The sequence below is a fragment of the Paroedura picta genome, chromosome 6 (assembly GCF_049243985.1).
Source record: "Paroedura picta isolate Pp20150507F chromosome 6, Ppicta_v3.0, whole genome shotgun sequence".
NCBI classification, from domain to species: Eukaryota; Metazoa; Chordata; class Lepidosauria; order Squamata; family Gekkonidae; genus Paroedura; species Paroedura picta.
In genome coordinates, this window is record NC_135374.1 from 58,343,681 (window position 1) to 58,362,985 (window position 19,305).

The following is a 19,305-nucleotide window of genomic DNA, read 5'->3' on the forward strand; positions in this document are numbered from 1 at the left end:
GCAATAAGGGCGCGATTTACTGTAATGCCTAGTATGGCTGAAAACTGACCGAAACGTATGTAAAGTCTAAGTATAACATCCCGAGTGCTTTATGAACGCAAAGCATGCAGAATACATACGTGTAAATTGAACTTCAGCTACTGTACATTCAATACAAATTATACACCTTTGCCGAGATCTAATTTCAAGGCTCTAGGCTGCAAAAGTAACAGTGCGTAACAAAAGCGAGCGACGATCTCCTTTCTTTAGCACGTGTCTAAATGAGATCCCACAGGCGAATCCAAACCAATTAAATGCAAGCCACTTGAGCAAAGAGTTTATCTTTGGCTTGACAGGCATTCTGTAAATATTCTTCCTGTGTCACATTCACTTTTACTGGATCAAACAATGTACTTATAGTATTTGAAAGAACTAAAATATGAATATATAATAAATTATTAATAAATAATATATTTACAATTGCATAAGTCCAGAGTTTAAAAAGAAAGATGCCTAGTTTATCAAAGAACTAAGATTTTCGAGATCTTACATGGGTTTAAAGTAGGGTTATGAGGTTCCCCAGGGCAGGGGTAGTCAACCTGTGGTCCTCCAGATGTTCATGGACTACAATTCCCATGAGCCCCTGCCAGCAAACACTGGCAGGGCTCATGGGAATTGTAGTCCATGGACATCTGGAGGACCTCAGGTTGACTACCCCTGCCCCAGGGTACCGGCAGGGGGATGCAGGGGTAGGGTTGCCAGATCCAGGTGGAGAAACATCTGAAGTCTGGGGAAAGATCCTCAGGAGGGCAGAGCCTCAGTTGGGGTACAATGCCACAGAGTCCACCTTGCAAAGCATCCATATTCTGATTTCTGCAGTCTGAAGATGAGCTGTAATTCTAGGGGATCTCCAGGTCTCACCTGGAGGCTGGCATCCCTTGGAATTAAATATATACAGGCCTGAATGGAAGATAAAAAGCTCTGGGTAGTAAAATAATCAGGATTTTCAAGGGAGGGTGCTGGTGTTATCAGGGGCATCACAGCCCCCCCCCCCTTTGTGTGTGTGTATGTTTGTATTGTTATATTGATATAATATTGGTCCTCTGAATTCCCAGCTTCCATTTTTAGAAGTCTCCAGTTTCTTCTCTCACATAGGGCTGCCAATATCCAGCTGGTACTGGAGATCTTCCAGAATTACAACTGATCAAACAGATCAGTTCACATGGAAGGTGAACTCTTTGAGCCCTCTGAGGTCTCTCCACTCCCAAAACCCCACTGTCCCCAGGCTCCTCCCCTAAATCCCCAAGAATTAACTAAAGCAGAAATGGCAACCCTACATGGAAATATAAGGCAAAATGTATATCTCCCCAAAGGAAGGGGCTTTAGTGAAAACTGGAAATTCAAAGGACTGGCCAAACCTATCATATGATGATAATGTAGTGCCTTAAAAAGCAAAACCATCGACCTTCAGGGCTGGGGAAAGAGACTGCTCTGATGTTGACACTTGAATTATTGAAAAAATGGGGTGAAGGTGGGTGGGACTGGGTGGGACAAAGAAAACCAACAGAAACATTATGAATAAGAAAAAAGGTCACTCAGAATCTGCTTCCAGAAAGAGATTGGGTGATGTTAAAAGAATGGGGGGGGGGCAGGGAGGCATGCAAAAATGTATGCTTACAGCAGTGGTCCCCAACCTTTTTATCACCGGGGACCACTCAATGCCTTTTACTGAGGCCCGGTGGGGGGGGGGTAGTTTACTCCTCTACTGTCAACCACTACCCTAAGGCTCTCTGATCACTATGGTAATGTTTAAACATCCCTTCAAAATAAGATACAGACACGCCACAACAATGAAGTGTGTTGTAAAGGGCTGGGGGGATGAAGTAAAGGGACGGGGAGGGGGGGAGAAGGCATCCTTCGGGGCCCACCTCCAATTAGTCGAAGGACCACATGTGGTCCGCAGCCCACAAGTTGGGGATCGCTAGCCTACAGGATCCATTGCAGTATGAGCGTTCAGAACTAGGGTCTCCCAGAACAGAGTCAGACATTTTAACCATTGCACCACATACTCTTATTTGGGAGCAAGCCACCACCTTACCTAGATGTATGTACATTTGGTTCCAAGTTAATTAATATGAATAACATAGAATTCACAATTCAAAAACATTTATTTTCAAGATTGCTAGGAAACAAGAATAATTGTGGCCTTAGCCTCTGGTCTCATTACTTTAGTTGTAGAGGAGACTGCCCTGCAAGATGTTTTTAGTTGCTGTTCAGATCACAGTTGTTTATACCATTTCTCATTCTAGTAGCCTGTGCCACTGGAAATGTTATACACACAACTGGGTGCGCACCACATGTTGATCCTCAAGCTCTGGAACCTCTCTAGTGTCACCTAGGAGTATTTTAGGGGAAACACCGTACAGCAGGGATAGTCAACCTGCGGCCCTCCAGATGTCCATGGACTACAATTCTCATAAGCCCCTGCCAGCGAATGCTGGCAGGGGCTCATGGGAATTGTAGTCCATGGACATCTGGAGGGCCGCAGTTTGATTACCCCTGCCATACAGCAAGCGCAGCCTCCCACGTCGTGTGCCAGGAAATGCGCCACAATCCAGACCCAGAGGGGGAACGGGTCATCGCGGCTCCTACAACATGGCCGTCTCGACTGGAGGGGAGGGGGGAGTGGAAAAACGAGGTCTTCTCCGCTTACACTCCTGCTGGCTGTTTCTGTTTGTTTCCGCGCGCATGCGTTCACGGCAGATGTGGCGGTACACAGAAGGCCACAGCGGCCATTAACGCGACAAGGAAAGCCGTAGTTGTTTCCTATAGCGCCAACTAAATTACTGCTTCAATCTCGTAAACCCGCCCGCCGCCACTCCGACGTCACAATGTTAACGCGCTAGTGGGGGGAGGGGGGCAGTGACCGAAAACACGCGCAACAGCCTCCATTTTACACGGGACTGGCCGAGTTCGCTCTCTATGGTTCCTTTCGATGACAGAGCGGCCATTCCCGAGCGCCTTAGACTCCACCCCTAACCGAGCCAGCAATCAGCGTCCAGAGAGCACAAAGGAAGTAGGGCCCGCCGCGTCTACTTCCGGTATTGCATTGTAGAGCGCAGGCGGATCTGAGTCTCGGGGGTGGGAAGGAGGGGGGTTAGTGCTCTGCGAGGCTGTCATGGCGACTAACATCGAGCAAATTTTTCGGACCTTTGTGGTTACTAAGTTCCGGGAGATTCAGGAGCAGCAGTTCGGCAGGTAAGGGGGGAGGAGAGCGATACTGTAGCGCGCGCGCCCGGGGTGCGGGGGGTGGGAGGGAGTCTGGCGGTATGCGAAGAGTAACGGGCGAAGCGGATGGAGTGGGGGAGGGGCAGCGGAGGCAGGCCGGAAGGGCCTTCAAGAGAGTGGAAAGGAGTGACAACGGCGCGGGCTTGGAGAATGCGGTTCTGGCGGGGGAGTTTATGCAATAACGAAATATAAATGCACGCAGAGGAGGCCCAGGCGCAGGATAAAGAAAGGGAAGGGTTTTGGAAGGGGCCCAAGGGCAGGACTTGGCCAAGGCTCACGAAATGGCTTTGGCAGTAAAGCCCTTGAGATAGGTATCCTGATATTGAGTAACACATTTTGAAGTAATTAAGACTTCTGGGTGATCTGAGGATTAGATGATTTTATAAATGGTCGCAGTTCTGAAAAGCTCCGAAGAGCTGTATTTTGTGGATGTAGTTTGAGTAGTAGTCAACTTTTGCACAAGAATTAGGTACAGGTAACTTCACGTGAGTTAGTTCTTTTTAAAATTTGCTTCACTTATAGCCTGCCTTTCTCACTGAGGCCCATTTTTCAGTGATATGCCATAATCAGATGGGCATTGCACAGGATTTAGCTGCCAACTTACATGCAGTCATATTCCCTCCCCATAAACTTGATTTTTACTTAGTGACAGCTCCAATAATGAGTGTAGTAGGAGTAAGATTACAGAATTTGTAAACTTTACAAATGATTTTTTTTTAAGACAGGAATGAAAAGGGGAAAAACTGAATAGGCTTGATGCACTAAATTGCTAAAACATGTTTACAATGCAGTAAAAGATAGGTCTTGTATGCAATAAATATACTGTCAGTGAGTAAGCCATCTTGGTTGGATAAAAAGGCAGAATATACATTTGCAAATAAAATATAGCACCAGAAGAATAGCTAGATTTCCTTATGAGTTGCTTGGAAGGAAGGTTTTATAAGATTAAATTTGCATTTCATCATAATACAGTTTTTCTTTGGGTTGGAATTCAATCACTTTTTCATGAAATGTTACATTATGGATTGTGGTTTATATAAAGATCTAGATGTCTCAAAATATATATTGTGAAATATGTAAACTTAAAATACAACTGCTCATAATTTGATATTTTTTGCATTGTGTATATTGGGTATAGGAAAAAAATTGCATAGCTATGATCTTTTAATTGTAAAATGTTTAGTGCTTTCATTCACTAGAAAAAATGAGCTTGGAAAATTATAAGAAGTTAACATTTATTAAAATGTCTGATGTGTGACTATCTAAATTATATGAAGACATGTGTGTGGTGCTTATTGGCAATTCTGATAGCTCTACAGACTTTCTAATTTGTATGATGTTCTCTAGAAAAAGCAGTGAAATATTGTAAATACTAAATTGTACATTCGCTAGGTATAAAAATGCTTTAATGAAAAAGCATGATAATCCTTAGTTGTTCACATGTCATAATAAAAGGTCTGTTTTAAATCTTGATACAGTGGGCAAGCCTAACTTGAAATATGTGCACTGTATTTTACACAAATACATTTATCTTCAATTTCGCTATCTGCAAGTTAGGGGAAATGTTGAACAAACGTATATTTGAACAGAAATAGTTTTGAATAATTGTACTAGCAGCATATTTGTATATTAAGGTAAATCTTCAGAAAGCTGAAACTGTTGAATTATTCATTAGGCTATTACCTTTATTTGCATGTCTACAGTAGACACAGGTATTGTCATTTTACAATGGTCTTACATAAACATCTTCATGGCACTTTTCAAAGAATTTAAAGGATTTAGACTAATTCCAGAATAGAAAATGTTTCATAGTAGTTTTTCAGTGTATCCCTCAAAGACCTTAGAAACTCTCTGAAAAATTCCAATACAAAATAAACCTAAATAACCTTCCTCTACGCATTTATTTCCTTTATATATTTAGTAACACCAATCAGCTAAGGATTCCTGGCCCTAAAGAAATGTTCCTTTTCAATCCTGGCTCCTGCCTGGTTGAATGAGATCCCTGGGGAGATCAGGGCTCTGTCTGAGCTTGCTAATTTCTGCTGGGCCTGTAAGATGGAGCTCTTCTGCTGGGTTTATGGTTGAGGCCAGCCAGAAAACACATCTAAATTCTGTGCCTCCCTACTTTTCCCAACACTTTCCCTCTGATTCCTCCCTACATTCAGCAACTTTGCTGGCTGAAATTACTATCAATCTCAGTAATTATTGAGTTTAATTATCTGTAATTATCTTGGTGAAATCTCAGTGATTTTAAAGTTTATTCGATTTAATTCTTAGGTAAATTTATATTGGTTTTATTAAGCTTTATTATCTAAATTGTTGTTCGCTGCCCTGAAATGGCAATGTCCAAAAGGGGCTGTATATAAATGGCTTAGTAAATAAATATCCTGCCTTTTCCATTGGGGACCCAAAGCAACTTACATTGTCCTTCTCTCCTCTGTTTTATCCTCACAAATAGCTTTTGAGGTAGGTTAGACTGAGTGTGTGTGATGGGTCCAAGGTCACCTGGTAAGCTTGTATGGCAAAGTGGCGATTTAAACCTGGATAACCCAGATCCTAGTCTTCTACTCTAACCATTATACCACCCTGACTCATCCCACCTAATTAAAAGCCCTAGGAAATAAAATGGCCTTGAGTTGGTATGCTTTTGACCCCCGGAAGCTCATTTCATAGGGTGGGAGTAAAGATGGAAAAACTATGGATTCTGGTCAGTGCCAGGTGTGGTCCTCTAAGCCAGGGGTAGTCAACCTGTGATCCTCCAGATGCCCTTGGACTACAATTCCCACGAGCCCCTGCCAACAAACACTGGCAGGGGCTCATGGGAATTGTAGTCCATGGACATCTGGAGGACCACAGGTTGACTACCCCTGCTCTAAGCAAGGGAACAGCTATCTGATGGCGGTCCAAGGATTGCAGCTGGCACATGGGATCATATTTTGATATGTGCATTCTAAGCTTGAATTAAATTTTGAAATTATTTGAAACTAGTAAAAAAGCCTGCTGCACTCAAAATGCAGCGGGCGCTAGCGGGGCGCGCAATGAGGGTGGCGGGGCTCTGAGGCTTGCGACCCACCTGGCGTTTTGGGGGCGAGCGGCGGGCGAGCTGGAGGGCAGGAAGAAGTCGACCGGCTGTGGCGACTCGCGCTGGGTCCCGAAGCTGGTGGGTGGCTGGGCGGCGAGGTCTGGCAGCTGGTGGACCGTGTTGGAGGCCGGGGGGGGCCCGAAGGCTCCTGCAGCGGGCGGTGGTGGCTGGCTGGTCAGGCAGCCGAAGTGTTCTGGGTGACGGCAGAGCATCGGGCGCATGCGCGGCAGGCGGGAGCGGCTTAGTGGGGCGTCGCAGGAGCTGGGCGGCTGCTGCTCATTGGTGGAGCGTGTCGGCGGCGCTCGGGAAGCTTCGCGCCTCCTGATTCGTCAGTCTGGGGCCAAGAGACCAACGGCTCGCAATTTGTTCCTTGCCGCCGGCTTTGCGCCAGCCGATTGGACCCTCCGATTGTCAGTCCGGGGGAAGGGGCCAACCGGCACCCTTCCTCATCCTGGACAGGTCCCTCCGACAGAGGCCTTACTGTTTTATTTTATCCGCTCCGCGAGGAGCGGTTAAAGATGTATTTTGTCAATTGGCTAAGGGAAATAAACTTCAGAGGCTACAAGCAAAAAAAAATATCTGTGAGGGCATCTGTAATGGTTTCCAGTTTTCCATTTGTGTCAGCTTTTGTATCTGAACATACAATGCAGCCACTGATACTTGGTTTAATTAAAAATAGAAATGATGGGTTTTTGTGCCACTTAAGTCTCGTTAGTAAGCAGTTGCGCATATCTGTTGCGCAGTTGCGCATACCAAGTTGCGCATATCTGATTTGCCCATGTTTCAGTCAAAGTCTGGAGTATTTTTATTTTTTAAATTTATTTTAGACTAGCTTCAAAGCCCATTCATAAGAACGGGGTTTGAAAGGGTCCTCCCTGTCAGCTTCTTGGCTGCTTTCCAGGCCACCGGGAAGCGCCGGAGGATGGGTGGGGGAGAGGGAGTGCTCTGAGAGGCCCCGGGTGTGCTTGCCAAGCCCCCAGGAAGCACTCCCTCTCCCCCCCCCTGTGGCCGAATGGCTCCCCAGGGGCCTGGAAAGCACACCCAGGGCCTCGTAAAGGCTTTCCAGGCCTTTGAGAAGCGGTCCCTCTGTCCCCCCCCCCATGGCCAGATGGTGAGGGAGGGTGGGAGCTGTAGGGGCAGGGCCAATGAGGGCCTATCAGCTGCACCCTGATTGGCCCTGAAGAGGCCGGGCCGTTTGTCCCCCAAGGCTGTTTCACAATTATTAAGAGGCACCAAATGGATAAGATTTATATACCGCCTTTCCATACGGCTTAGAGCGGTTTACATATCATTATCCATGATTCCTCTATATATTTGTGAAACAGCCTGGTGGGTGGGACGTGTCCGGCTGTTCAAGTTGGAATAGGACCAATAGGCCTGGCTGCACCCTGATTGACCCTGCCTCCCTCCATCCCTGGACTCTAGCCTCTTTTCTCTCAGACGCGCCTCAGTAACTGGAGCCAGCAGCAGGTAAGGAGAGAGGGCCCTGGGCAAAGGGTTGTGGTGGAGGGCTTGCTAACGAGGGCCTCCCGGCCTCCTAGGCTGGGCCTACTAATGAGCTCTGTCCCGGGCCTTCAAGCGAGCTGGCCAGCCCCTGCCTGCCCCACTTGATCCAGCTGTGAGCTGCGGCCGAAAGCCACCTTAAGCTGCCTGGCCAGGGCCCTGGGGAGGGGGCCCTTTCAGTGCCCATTCTTAGGAACAGGCTTTAAAGCTAGTAACATCATATAACATATAACATGATTACATTGAACATTGCAGCAAATATAACCAATATTTATACAACAATATATAACAAATATAACAATCATAACATGTCAACCAGAACAATATTTATCAGGGCCAGGAACATTGACACAGCTTTGGGTTGGTCAAATTCTTTGGCCACGGGAGGAGGTGTCTGGGGGGCAGTGGGTGTTTTTGGACTAGTCAACCTTAAGCAAATGCCTGGTGGAAGAACTCCCTTTTGCTGGACCTGCGAAATTGTGAGAGTTCAGACAGTATTTTAATGTGCTTTATGTGGGAATGCCGTTGAAGATGAACAGGCTACTGCAACTGCTGGAAAAAATGGCAGATTATTTAATCTCGGATTAGCCGGTGGGATTTCTTTCCTATTATGAAATCCCTTTATTGGATATTGATTAGTTTTAGGGTCCAGTTTAGTGTGGTAATGTTCTTTATTGATCCATGTACTTTAATTACTTTTTCCTCTGTGTACTCTTGCAGCAGTTTTGTTCTTCTCAGCTCATCTGCTGTCAGATTATCAGTTGTTCAGTAACAGTCCAGGCTCAAACCTTTTCAGTGGCAACCCTTTACCTCTGGACCAGCCTCTCAGAAGAGGTTGAGGGGGAGAAGGGTACCTTCATTCCTGAGTCTGCAAAACTGCTGTTGCTGAGAGCTTGTGGGTTCGTCTTCGAATACCCTGCTGGTTTTTAAACGGATGTTTTTATTTGTGTTTTAAATCTGTTGCTTTGATGTTTATTTTATAAAATTCTTTTTATTTTATGCTGTGATATGATTACCTACCCTGGGTCCTGAGATGCTAAAGAGAAAATTAAACATATCAATATTGAAAGTAAATAAATACGACTACCAGTTTCTGCTAGTTGAGGGTTCTCTCTTTTTGGGGCATTGCCACATTTTGGTTTTTATATTGGGTTGGATTAGATCAAACTTTGAATGGAAAGGTTCACAGTAGGAAATTTTCCTTTGCAACCCCTTGTGATATTTACCACATATATATGATTTGTTTCTTTTTATTTCTAGTATATATTTTAATATTTTTACAAATTTGTATATTTGAATATAATGTTTTAATGTATTTTTCTTGATTAGTGTCAAGGTAGGCCAACAGAATGGTGAAATAAATTCATCTGAGGAAGCAAACTCTGCTGATATTACAATTGGAGCTCTTCAGAATGATCCACTAGTTCAGAAGATAGAGCAAGTATTATCTGAGGTTTTGGGTGCAGAGTCACAGTACAAACAAGGTAAATGAGAAATAGTTTATTTTCTGTCAATTACACTGTCAGTTTTGAAGCCAGCTTTAAAAGATTAGCATTACTTTCTTCTAATTTTAGGTGTGTCTTTTGAAATGCTTTATTTCTATGTTACAAGAAGGCACAAATCTGACATTTTCTATGTGTGAAAACTGGCTGCACATCAGATCTTACATTCAGTATGTAAACTTAGCTTGGAATAAATATTTCCTCCTAATAACATGAACACAGATATGGTTTCCTAGCTTCCACAAGCCAAATCCCAAAAGCATTTATGTAGCTGCGTGAGGTGGTGGCACTAATTAGCTGCAAACTGAACAGCCTGATAAGTTTGGGATTCCATGAATGCAGGGTTAAATAATATGGTTCTGGAGTGTGATCACTTTAACTTTTTACTGCATCCCTAGTGAAAATGGTGAGCTGGAATATAGCTCAAAGGGGAACTGCATTGGCCACCTTTGGGCTGTTGTCTCAGTCCAAATCATGATCCCTATCACTGGTATCAAAGGGGATCTGATGTCCAGCAGTTCTAAACAACTATTTATTTGTTCAGGACTTTTGTTTGCTACTTCTATAAAATAGCTAATGAAAGTAAAGATTGTATTTGTAAATTGTAATTGTAAATTAGACTGAATTTGAACTCTCCCTTAAAACACTTTTGGTCAGTTAATAAATATCATGATCCACTCTAGCAATAGTGATGTGGAATAGAACTGTGCTGATTGCTAACAACATACAACTAGGGTTGGGAGCTTCAGCATCTGAAGTGTCTGTTCCCACCCGAAGCAGTCAGCTCTGCAGTGCCTGCGCCTATGCGCCGACTGGTGTGCCAACGCCCGCGCCTCTCCACCTCCCACGGCGCTGGCTGCTTTGGGTGGGAACAGCCACTTCAGATGCTGAAGCGCCCAACCCTACATACAACGTCCAGATAATGTGGCTCATTTACATCTTTTTGCCTTAGCAGCCACATCGCTATTCAGAAAGAGTTGTTATTTGGTATTCCTAAATATTTTTCTCCTTGAGGAAGAAAATATTGTTATGTAGTGTGTACATTCTATGTAAATTTTCAGATAAGTAATCCAAACAAAGTTGACATAATATAGCTCGTCATTCATTCAGCCTTATAAAATCTATAGTTTGTAATGTTACATACATTTGTATAGCTTTTAATGTTACATGATACTACTTGGATTGTGTCCTGTGAGTCTCTTCCACTGGAGTAAGAAATTTTCACCTGCCAACAGTCTCTTCTGTAGTAAGAAAGCTATTTTTGCAAACAGATAATCTCTGCTGTAAGCAGAACTGAGTAATAGGATACAACTATTTACATTCTTATGTTTTAATAATTTTAAAATTGGTGTTTTTTTTTAGATGCTGGACAAGACATAGTAAAAAATAAGTCTCGTTCCACTAAAAGAGGCATACCTGATGAAGTGCAAGATGAAATTCCAAGGAAAAAGTCCAAAAAGGACAAGAAACACAAAGACAAGAAGAAGAAGAAGAAAAGAAAGAAGGAGAAAAAAGAGAAAAAATATAAGAAGCAGTCCAAAGAATCAAAATTAAACTCTGACCACAAAGAGTGTGGAGACATACAACATGATTCTCACTTGAATTCAGAAAGCTTAGTTTTGAGTGCAGAGAATGTGGATGTAGGACCTACATCACCTTTGAAACATGATTCTCAGTGGTTTATGGAAAAATCTATGTATGAAAACCTAAATTCATCTTTGTCAAATGATGCGTCTAATTCAGATACCAGCAAACTGGATGCATCTGAAGATGATTCTGTATTAATCAGCATGCAAGAGGTGTGTGAAGGAGATCTAACCACTGAGAGAGAACTGGAGAATTATACCTGCCAGCATACCAACCTCGCTGTGAATTTGCACATAGAAGATGAATCTTTAAATACTGCTGCTGATAAAGATAATACCAGTATGAAAGAAATGGAACAGCTTGGGGCTGGTTCAGCACAGCAGGTAGCAAAATATATAGATGTTTCTGAGAATACGCCAGAGTTTGTGGCTGTGGACCAAGAAGACTTGGAAACCAGGGTGGAGTCCTATTCAGTGGAGGCAAAAGAGTTGGCCTCCCTCTCAGAATCTTTGGATCCAGAAACCACGGCACAGTCGGAATCATTTGAAAAGATTTTGTGTAAATTAATGAAAACTCCTTTGGAGACAAATGCAGAAGCTAAAGATTCAGTAACAACACTGGGATTTTTGGCTATGGTGGTGGGGAAGGATTTTGAAGCAACTTCAGAATTTTTGAACAAAGCAAAGGTGAAAGCTCCTGAAAGAAGTCCAAAAGGTGATGTACTTACAGATATGAACTATCAATTAGAGCAAGACTCTGGTAGAAGTGCCCTGATGGAAGATTTGGGAAAAACTCTACAGAAACAGTCTGGAATAGAAAATAAAAATTTGGAAGGAATTCCAGGTTCTGTGTGTACAGTCACTGAAAAAGATTTTGAATCTTTCCTAGCAACAAAACCTAAGATCAGTCCAGAAGATTCAGGAGGAAGTACAGAACGTGATGAATGTAAACGCATGGAAGTATCTCTTGACTTTAAGGCAACAGGAGCAAGAGAAGTAAAACAGGCTCAGACTTCTGCAATTGTGATGGAACTGAAAGATCCACTGAAATACCCCAAATCCCTAGAAATTGTAGCAGATGTGAAAGAACTCAAAAGAGCACCAGAATTGGAGGTGATAAAGAGGGCTGATTCTGGAGCATATTTTTTTGATACAGAAGCAAAACGTTTAGAAGCTATTGCAGAATCTGAGGAGGTGAATGTGGGGTGCCTGAGAGGAACACCTGTGTATGAATCAGAAAAACAAGAGCAGGGCACTATCCCACACAGAGTGGTGGGAATGAAGAATCTAGACTCTGTGGGAGCAAGTCGAGTTAATTATCTAGAAGCATCTTTCAAAACTGCAATGGAAAAGAAGAGAGATATGGACATTCCTGCAGATTCTAAGGCAGTGGTTGAAGTAAAAGTTTCTGAAAGCATTCCGAGGGCTGAATCAGTTCCAGGAATTAATAATTTAGAAATGGCTCCAGAAACTCTGGATCATACTGCAAAAACACATTACTTGGATGTGACTAATACAAAAAGTGATACTGATGTAAATTTGATGGATTTGAAAAAAATTCCAGAACAATCTTCAGTGACTTTGAAAAAAATAGAAACTGTTTCAGAAACTCTATACACGACAGAAAGAAAACAGTTGGATGTAATGGCCCAAGGAAAGGATCCAGAAATTAATCTAAAGCCTGAGGGGCAGGGGGGAGAGAGAGATTTAGATGCTGCTTCAGAATCACTGCATATGATATTTACAAACTATTCAGAGCACAGTCTTGAACTTTATACAGAACCTGAAGGTATGGAGCTGAAAATTTCAGAAAGAGTTCCAGAATTGCTGCGTATGGAAGATGCAAACAACTCTGAAGCATTTCCTGCTAGGGAAGTAAAAGACTTAAAAACTATAGAATCTGCAGCAGTAGTAAAGTTGAAAGATTTAGAAAAAAAATTAGAATATCTGCACAGAGAAGTGAAAAATATGGAAGTAGACTCTAAGACAGTGACAGATGTGGAATATTTGGAAACACTTATACCGTCTGAAGCTGTGAACAAAAGGAAAGATATGAACATTGTTTCTTATTCTGTCACTGGAGAAAAAGAGAAAGCTATAGATACTACAACGTATGTGAGGAAAGGCCAGAATGATGCTGAGACAGCAGAACGGGAAATTCAACCAGGATACTTGAAGGTAAAAGACATAACAGGAAAACAGCCATCTGTTGAGATTGAAGGTCCATTCATTTCAGAATCTTTCCAAGGAGTGAATATTGTAAGCACAGAAACAACGCCAGTGCTACAAGAAATAAAAGAGACAGGAGAACTTATTCCTGTTTTGGATGTAGACAGCTCTAATAAAACTTCTGTCCGGGAGATGTCAGCACTAATTGATTCAAAAGATGCTTCCAAACTTCTGAATACTACAGAAGATTTTGAATCAATTTCAAGCCACCATGCAATACAAAATCTAGGATCTTTGCAATTTGTGAAAGCAAAAGACCAAGAAATAAACTTAGGTTCTCAGCATGCTTTGGAAGTTAAATATACAACACCCAGTCCAGAACTTAGGCTTTCAGATGAATTAACTAATTTGCAAGAAAAACAGAAATTGGAGGAAAGCACAGAAGTAGCACGTTTTACATCAGCCCTGGATTCTCCATATGCATCAAGAAAAGAAATGGGAGAGGTTAAAGAAATCATAGATACAGAACATTGTTCTAGATCTTTGTATATGGTGCAGACAAATTCAGATAACTTGCAGAAACCTTTGTACCCGATACTCCCAAAAGATTCAAAAATAATTTCAGAATCTAAGATAATGGTTATAAAGGACTTGGAGATAGAACCAGAATCTTCGCCCAGTGCGGGTATAGAAACTGAAGATGTCACACAATATGAATCTATAACAGCATCTCAGTTCTTGGAAAGTATACATGAATCTCCAAAGAAAAATGAAATGCAACAATCAAATAGAGCATTTGGAAATAAAGAATTGACTGTTTCAGGTTTGGAAGGAAATTCAGAAACTCTCTATGTTATGGATACTGACAATTTAGAAATTATTAATAAGACACGTTTAACTCCATCATCACAGTTTACACTAGGAGTGATAGGTATAGAAGGAACTCCTATTCCTGCCAGTGCAGTAGAGGACAAAGACTTAAAAACATCTGAAATAATTGAAACAGCAGTAGAAGTAAAATATTTGGTAGCATCACTAGCACCTGCAAACATATCAAAAGAAACTTTTGACTTTACTCTTGTCACAGATACAAAAAACTCAGAAGCAAATCAAATGTTGGAAGCAAATCTAGAATCAGTGGGGAGGGAAGGGGTAAATACTAAATTTGATCATGATGCAGCTCCAAATGGTTCAGAAATCTTTAAGAAGCATAAGCCCACTGTAGATGTAGACACTGCAGAAGGCATGCTGCCAATTGTAAACAAAACAGGAGAAAAGGAATCTGGAACAGATCTAAGGCCAGAAGTAGCTTTGATAGGAAAGTATGCGGAATCAGTCGGTGATGTTTCAGAGACTGAACATTGTGATACAACATTGTCTATGCTTATGGTGGATGTAAAAGATTCAGAATTTAATTCTGAAGAGGTAAAAGCTTTAAAAACAACATTGCAATTTGAAACAACTCCGGAACCTCTCGGTATGTTGCAGCTGGGAAATTCAGATAATGTTGGGGAATCTCTACTTACAACAGAGATGAAAGACTTAGAGGAAACGCTAAATTGTAAAGTATTGGAAGCAAAAGATCCAGTACTTCCTGCAACAAATCTAAGTACATCAGAATTAAGGTCTTCAGAGTCTGTGTGCTTGCTTGAAATTACAAACGCTGAAGGAGTATTAACAACTCCAACATATCTGAGCTCGACACATTCGAAGTCTTCTGACACAACTGCAGAAATAGAAGCATTAAATTCTGAGACGCCTCTAAAATCAGGAACAGAAGTTAAATATTTTGAATCGATTTCAGGAACAGTCTGTGTGCTGGAGCCATATGACTATGAAGTGGTTCCAGAATCTAAATGCATTTCAGAGGATAAAGTTTCAGAAACAACTTCAGAAGCTATCTGCTTGAAACAGGTTGGAGATCTGGAAACAAAACCAGAATCTAACAATTCTTGGGAAAGAAAAGATCTTGAACCTTTAACTCAGTCTACATGTACTGTGCAAGCAAGATGTGTGGAAGAAAGTCTTTTATATGAAGGCATGCAGAATGTTTCAGAGAACACAACACAGTTTTCAGGCACAATAGAAATAGAAGATTTGGGAGCTACTACGCCATCTGTAGTAGCAGAAATGGGAAAGACTTCAGACAAAAAACTACAGGAAAAATGTTCAGAAATAGCTATCGAATGTACACATATGCCAGATTTAATGGAAACTTGTGAAGATGTGGAACCAGTCTGCAGAACTGAGAGAAAAAAATCAGAACCTGTTTCAGAAATAGCATGTGTCGTAGACATTAAAAATGTAGAGTCAAAGTCACAATTTATGAGTATGACAGAGTTGAAAGATAGGGCATTTGTAAAATCTAAAACTGGTCCAGAACTTATACACTTAAAAGATCTTGAAACAATTCCTAAATGTGAATCTCTTGGGAAATTAAAAGATGTTCAAATTGTCCAATCCTCTATTGATAAAGAAGGAATGTATTTTGAGGAAATTTCAGAATCCAGAACTGAGAGACAAGATTTGGAAAGAGATTCAACTTCTGTACTTGTGTCAAAAGTGGTCGCTGAAGAATCTCTGAAATCTACTTCTGCTATGGAAGCTGAAGACCCTGAAGTAGCATATAAATACATAAGTGCAAAGGGTGTAGAAGTTTCAGAGCAAAATTCAGAATGTGTGTGTATAGGAGAGATGAAAGATCTGGCATCAGTTTCAGAACATGCAGAATTAGCCCAAGCTGAGAATTCTGAAATGTCTTCAGAAGTCACTTTGGAGGTCAAAAATTTGGAAGCAACTTCAGAACCTTTGTGCTTGATAAAGGAAAAAACCTTAGAAGCAATTACACTTACATCTTTGGAGGAACAAATAGTAAAAGCATCTCTACAATCTGTATGCAGGGCAGAAGAAAGTAATTTGGTGGCAAGGCAACAGATACCTGTTGATTCAGAAGCTGCTCTTGAACCTGTGATTATAGTAGAGAAGGCCCTAGAAGCAACTTCATGTACCTCTTTGAAGGATCAACATTCAGTAGCTGTTCCAGAGACCTTAGAGATAATGAAAGAAAATGATGAAAGCATTTCTAAAGACAGGAAAAGTGAAAAAATAAGCAGCAAAAGTAAAGATAAAAGCAAGAGTGGGAAAAAAGCCAAAAAGAGTAGGTCAAAATCTCCTTCCAAGTCAAAAAAACGTAAAAAGAAGTCTAGATCACGTTCTACCTCTAGACAGACATCAAGAAGAGCACGCTCTAGAAGCAAGAATGAGTCTGATTCCCGGAAAAAACATTCTTCCTCACGTCGTAAGTCTAGATCAAAATCTGCTGAGAGAAAAGAGGGCAAAGAAAGTTCACTAAGATCTAGGCGGAGGCGGTCTCGGACTTCTGATCGTCATAAATCTAGATCCAAATCAGCTGAGAAAAGAGAAAGTTCTCTACGGTCAAGGCGGAGATGGTCCAGATCCTCTGATCGTCGGAAATCTAGATCCAAATCCACTGACAGAAGAGAATCAGTCAGAACAAGACGAAGATTGTCCAGATCCTCTGATAATCACAAGTCTAGATCTAAATCTGTTGATAAAAGAGAAACTTTAATAAGATCAAGATGGAGAAGGTCTAGATCTTCTGATCATCAAAAATCTAGATCACGGTCCACTGACAGAAGAGAAATATCAATAAGGACAAGGAGAAGACGGTCCAGATCCTCAGATAATCACAAATCTAGATCCAGATCAGTTGACAAAAGAGAGACTCCGGTGAGGAGAAGACGGAGAAGATCTCGGTCCTCTGATAATTATAAATCTAGATCTAAATCTGTTGACAGGAGGGAATCTTCAGTAAGGTCAAGGCGCAGATGGTCCAGGTCCTCTGATCATAAGTCTAGATCCAGATCAGTTGATGACAAAAGAGAGATTTCAGTGAGAACAAGGCGGAAACGTTCCAAGTCTTCTGAAAATCGCAGGTCTCGGTCCAAATCAGTAGACAGAAGGGAATCTTTGAGGACAAGGCGAAGGCGATCCAGGTCTTCTGACAACCGCAAATCAAGATCCAGGTCAGGAAATAAAGAGACACTGAGGATAAGAAGAAGGCGATCCAGGTCCTCTGATAATCGCAAATCCAGATCTAAATCTGTTGACAAACAGGAGTCTACAGTGAGAGCAAGAAGACGGCGATCTAGGTCTTCTGATCACAAATCGAGATCTAAATCTGTTGACAAACGGGAGACTACAGTGAGAGCAAAAAGGAGGCGGTCTGGGTCCTCTGATAACCGTAAATCTAGATCTAAATCAGTGGATATAAGAGATACTTCAAGAACAAAAAGTAGACGATCTAGGTCCTCTGAAAATCGCAAGTCTAGGTCTAAATCTGTTGAGAAAAGAGAGACTTCTGCAAGAACGAAAAGTAGACATTCTAGATCCTCTGATAAGCACAAGTCCAGGTCTAAATCTATTGAGAAAAGAGAGACTTCAGTGAGAGCAAGGAGACGGTCCAGGTCCTCTGATAACCGCAAATCAAGATCAAAATCTTTTGACAAAAAAGAGACGTCAGCCAGGTCAAACAGAAAACGGTCCAGGTCTTCTGAGAAGTGCAAATCTAGATCCAAATCTGTTGACAAAATAGAGGTGTCATCACGGTCAAAAAAGAGAAGATCCAAGTCATCTGATCATAAGTCTGTAACTAAATCTAGTGAAAAAAGAGAGTCTTCCTTGAAGTCTAGACACAGAAGATCAAAATCATCTGAACGCCAGAAATCTAAATCAAAATCCAGGTCCAAATCCTCTGAAAGAAGAAAAGACAAAGACTCTTCAAATGCTTCAAAAGAGAAGAGTTCCAAATCTAGATCTAAGTCTAAATCTCCTGAAAAAACAGTGGGAACTGAATCTTTGGAAGCATCTGTGCATAATCATGTAAAATCACCTGAACACCCCAAATCTAAATCTAGGTCCAGGTCCAGATCTCTAGATAAAACAGAAGACAGAGACAGGCTAAGAAGATCAAGAAGTAAATGTTCAGAATCCAAAGCTCACAGCCGTAGAACAGTATCACATACTAAAAGGAATTGTTCTCGGTCATTAACACGGAAGAGGACCTCAAGATCAAAATCTGATCATCGATCACGGTCTCGAACTCGCTCGCGATCATGTTCAAAACGCTGGAGGAGGACTAGATCAAGATCTGTGTCAAGACAGCGATCTTTATCAAGGGAGAGACGTAGGAGATCTCGGAGAAATAGATCAAGATCTGTTGATAGAAGGAGGAGAAGGTCAGATTCAAGAGACAGTTACAGAATCACCCTCCGATTACGGTCACGAAGTAGAACACCTGTGCGGCTGGGGGCCTCTAGATCCACTGGGAGAAGGCGGAGCACTAGTGTATCGCCTGATCATCGGAGATCCAGATCCTCAAGCAGGTCTCCTAAACGACTTACTGATTTGGGTAATTCACTTTCAGAGCTTTATTGTAAAATACCTCTTTTTTTTTAGCTTGCATCCGTACTCTTATTTTACTCAGTCCCTTTTGATGGTTCACAAACCTAAATGTGGTTCTGTGCATAATGTGGTTTGCTGAAGGCAACTGAGGAATTAACATATTTTAAGATGCAACGTAAAGGACTATAATAATATATACCCATGTTCAATATTCTTACATTTGAAGTTCTATGGAAAGACATAGTAGCATGGTAAATTATAGCTCCTGGTGTACTTGAAAAGCCTTTCTATTAAATAGGCTTTAAGCTTAGATGGTCAGTCTGGGTCTAGCTTCTGCTTCCTTCAGATGGGCAGAGTCCCTATTCAGTAGAAGCCTGGTCATTTGTTGAAAAAGCTATTTTCAACTGTGTCAGAAAGTATGACTCCATTGTAGTGTGGCTGCTTTGCTGTAATGTTGGTATCAATTTTCAAGCCCTGGAATTGATTCAGTAGTTTTGTGAGAAGAGTGACTGAGTGCTGCAGACCCTGTGCTGTTTTCCAGGGTCCATAGATTGCCCTTGGGTCACAGTTTCAGAGCAGCAGACTGCAATGGAAGGGCAGAAAACTTTGTTTCTTTAAAGGTTGCTGCCCTTGCTTTAGACAGAATTTACAAAATAAATGGAATTCTGAAAAAAGAGAAAGCATGTTTACTTTTACAATTATTCACTAGAGCTGGAATGGATTCCAAAAGCCATTCATTCATTCATTCATTCATTCATTCATTCATTCATTC

General features: G+C 41.7%; 1 protein-coding gene across 7 annotated transcripts in view; it reads left to right on the top strand.

Annotated features, from left to right (window-relative positions):
- The first annotated feature begins 3,066 nt into the window (after positions 1 to 3,066).
- The window catches only part of SON (SON DNA and RNA binding protein), a 39,565-nt gene continuing 23,326 nt past the window's right edge, over positions 3,067 to 19,305 (top strand). For all 7 annotated transcript variants that reach the window (XR_013231926.1, XR_013231927.1, XR_013231928.1 and 4 more), the window contains exons 1-3: positions 3,067 to 3,237; positions 9,182 to 9,336; positions 10,717 to 18,540. Coding sequence is in view for 4 of the 7 variants with exons in the window: in XM_077342604.1 (XP_077198719.1) it covers positions 3,158 to 3,237; positions 9,182 to 9,336; positions 10,717 to 18,540 (8,059 nt within the window). In the remaining 3 variants the exon portion in view is untranslated. The remainder of the gene's footprint in view (positions 3,238 to 9,181; positions 9,337 to 10,716; positions 18,541 to 19,305) is intronic.